Source organism: Octopus sinensis, linkage group LG27 (genome assembly GCF_006345805.1).
Source record: "Octopus sinensis linkage group LG27, ASM634580v1, whole genome shotgun sequence".
NCBI lineage: Eukaryota > Metazoa > Mollusca > Cephalopoda > Octopoda > Octopodidae > Octopus > Octopus sinensis.
This window is the reverse complement of record NC_043023.1, coordinates 14,826,398-14,829,503: the sequence shown is the minus strand read 5'-3', so window position 1 is coordinate 14,829,503 and position 3,106 is coordinate 14,826,398. Positions and strand designations below refer to the sequence as shown.

Genomic DNA, 3,106 nt, shown 5'->3' with positions numbered 1-3,106 from the left:
ACAGCTGCAGCGGAACTGGTGTTAATTTCAACAGCCGGGTCCCTGAACCCGTCGGCAGCGGCGTTGCTGCTGCCGCCCCAAGCGCCGCTGCAAGCGACCTGGATGAGAGCCCCGACAGCATCACACCGCACATGAGGACCGGGTCACACGGCCACCACCACAATGACGATGACAACAATGACGACGACGACGATGAGGATGAGGATGATGATGACGATGACGACGATTCCTCTTCTGCTTCGTCTCCGCCACGACCACCACCACCACAGCAACAACAACAACAACATTGTCCTTCTATCCAGGGAGATGGCATGGATAAGTCGCCTCGGCCGAACAAGATGGACGTCGCCAACGGCAACGATAACAATAACACCAACGGCAACAACAACAACAACAACAGCCGGCTGGAAAACGTTGACAGTGAAGAGGAGAGCGATGGTGATGATGACGATGACGACGATGATGACGATGATGATGACAGCAGCAATAATAGTAATAATAATAATAACAACAACAGCAACAACAAAAACATGGAGCTCGACATGGTGAAAGGGAAGCTGAAGAGCCCCAGCTCTGTGGGAAAAGTGCATCATTGCCATGACGACGATGATGAGGAAGACGACGACGATGAAGATGATGATGATGATGATGATGATGATGACGATGGAGATTCCGAAGGCGAGGTAGAGTGTTCTTTGCCACTGTCCATTGCACCTCGCTCTACCTCGTCGGCCGCGGTGGCCCACAGGGCGGAGGAAGAGGACGACGACGACGAGGAGGAAGAAGAGGAGGAGATGTCCCACGACTCTGTTGTCGAGGACGACAACAGCCGCGACGCCGAGATGCCGAGTGACGATGACGATGACGATGATGACGATGACGACGACAGCAGTGGCAGCTACCACCGCGAGTTCAACAGTGACACGAACGCTGCTGTCGCGACCCCACTGAGCCGCGGCTCCGCCGGTGGCGGCACGGCCCCTACCCACAACTTCAACAACTTTGAGCCGATTGACAACAACTCTGTAGGGGAAATGAGCGGACCAGAACACGTATCCCAGCAGGCCTCTGCATCGACCCCAGCAGCCTCCGCAGACGGCCTGACCCTAAATAATCTGCCCAATGCACCCCCTGCCTCAGCGACGACCCCGGCTGCTACCACGCCTTCTTCACAGAACCCCAACTGCCCCAACGTGGGCGGAGTCTTCCCGCCAGCCCCTGCCGGCAGCACCCTGAACAGTGTCCAGAGTACAGGCCTGTCGAATGGTGGCGCCGGCAGCGGAGGCAGCAGCGGTAACAGCAGCGGAAGTGGCAGCAGTGGAGAGAGAGGTGGGGGTGGCAACAGCAGTAGTAGTAGCGGTAGTGGTGGAGGAGGCAGTGGAGGTGGTGGGAGCGGTGGTGGTGGTGGTACAGGTACGGGCGGGTTTGGAGCGGTGGACATCGACGTGGCGCAGCTTGGTCTGGAGTCACCGACCTCGATCAGCAGCAACGAGATGGCAGTGAGCTCGGTGGAGACGGCAGCCACGCCCAACTTTACGGACTGCGCCCAGGTGCAAGGTTTCTGTAGCAGCTCGGGGCCGGGCCGCTTTATGGACACAGTCAACTCACCGCAGCCGGTCAGCAGTACCGGTTCCTATATGCCCCCAAACACAACCGTCAACTACTCCACTTACACAGCTCCGTCAGTGCTGCTCCCCCAGGCGACGCAGCGGCTGAGCCACACGGCATCCCCATGCACGCTGCAGCTGAGTAGACAGAGTCCAAACTATCAGACAAATGCCAGCTGTAGTTTGGCCAAACTACAGCAGCTGACCAATGGCATTATGGAGATTGTCCCCGAGAACACGATGACCCCGCCGCCCAACCTGACCCCGCCCCCGGTCAACATGACCCCGCCGCCCACCATGGTGCGCAACATGCCCACCCCGCCCATCCCGACACTGCAGCCGCAGATGAACGCCCAGTACAAGCAGTTCCAGCGGCGCGGCTCCGGCGTGCGCAAGAGCCCCAACATATCCGCGGCGGCTGCTGCAGCCGCTGCCGCTGCGGCTGCTGCCCCTCCTCCGCCCCCTCCGGCGCCGCCGACCAATATGGCTGCGGCTGCCGCCGCAGCCGCGGCCCTGTCGCCGAACGTCACCCTGTCGCAGTCGAGCATGATTGCTGCACGCTACAATGTGATTAACAGCTACCGCATGCCCCAGCAGATGTTAAACCACGGCTACATCTCCAGCCCTGGCTTCATCAACCAACAGCAGCTGCCGGTGCAGATGAGTGTGGTGAACATGCACCCCAACCAGGCATTCCAGCAGCAGATCCAGTCCCCCCAGTCCAGCAACCAGGTGTACGCGACCTACGGTTACCTGTCCACGCCCACCCTCAACATGAACATGCGCCGGTAGTACTTGGCCCCCCCCGATCCCTTTTTCTCGCCCTGCCCTGCCAACTAGCCCCCGGGGGGGCTCCTCAATCATCTCATCTCTTCCCGTCTCTCTGGCCGACCTCTCTCTCTCTTTCTCCATCTTTCTCTTCCACCCCCCTCTCTCCCTCTCTTTCCGTCATGCTCTCCCCCGCTCCTGCCTCCACCACCTCTTGTCATCTCTACATTCTTCGCCGTACATCAACTGCACCGCCGCCGCCACCATCATCATCATCATCACCACTACCACCAACCAACCAACCAACAAACAAACCAACCACCATCTTCATCATCATCATCAACATCATCATCATCTTCATCACATGATCAGTTTGTACATAGTCATTGGAAGTCTTTTTCTTTTTTTTTTTTGGTCTTTCTATTCCCCCCTCTTGCCATCTCTGTTTGTCTGACCCCTGAGCCCTGATCCCCATTCCACCCCCATCGCTTCCCATCCTTCAACTCTTCTCTCTTTCTCTTCCCTGTCTTAACTTGTCCTCTCCCCCCTTCCACTACACCACACACACACACACACACACACCCTTCATGCACCTAATATTCTCTCTGTCTCTGTCTCTCCCCCCTTTTTTTCCCTGTTTTTTTTTGTCAGCCTTACTCCCATCTCCCCCCATCCAGTTCTAACCCCCCATCTGTGAAACACACTCCAGCCTCTTCAAAGCATCTGGGGAA

The 3,106-nt window shown here is 57.6% G+C and overlaps 1 protein-coding gene across 6 annotated transcripts in view; it reads left to right on the top strand.

Moving 5' to 3' along the window:
- Nucleotides 1-3,106, top strand: part of LOC115225096 (histone acetyltransferase KAT6B) — a 155,618-nt gene extending 152,512 nt beyond the window's left edge. For all 6 annotated transcript variants that reach the window (XM_029796023.2, XM_029796021.2, XM_036513985.1 and 3 more), the window contains one exon: nucleotides 268-3,106. In XM_029796023.2, the coding sequence (XP_029651883.2) occupies nucleotides 268-2,399 (2,132 nt within the window). In that variant the 3' untranslated portion in view covers nucleotides 2,400-3,106. The remainder of the gene's footprint in view (nucleotides 1-267) is intronic.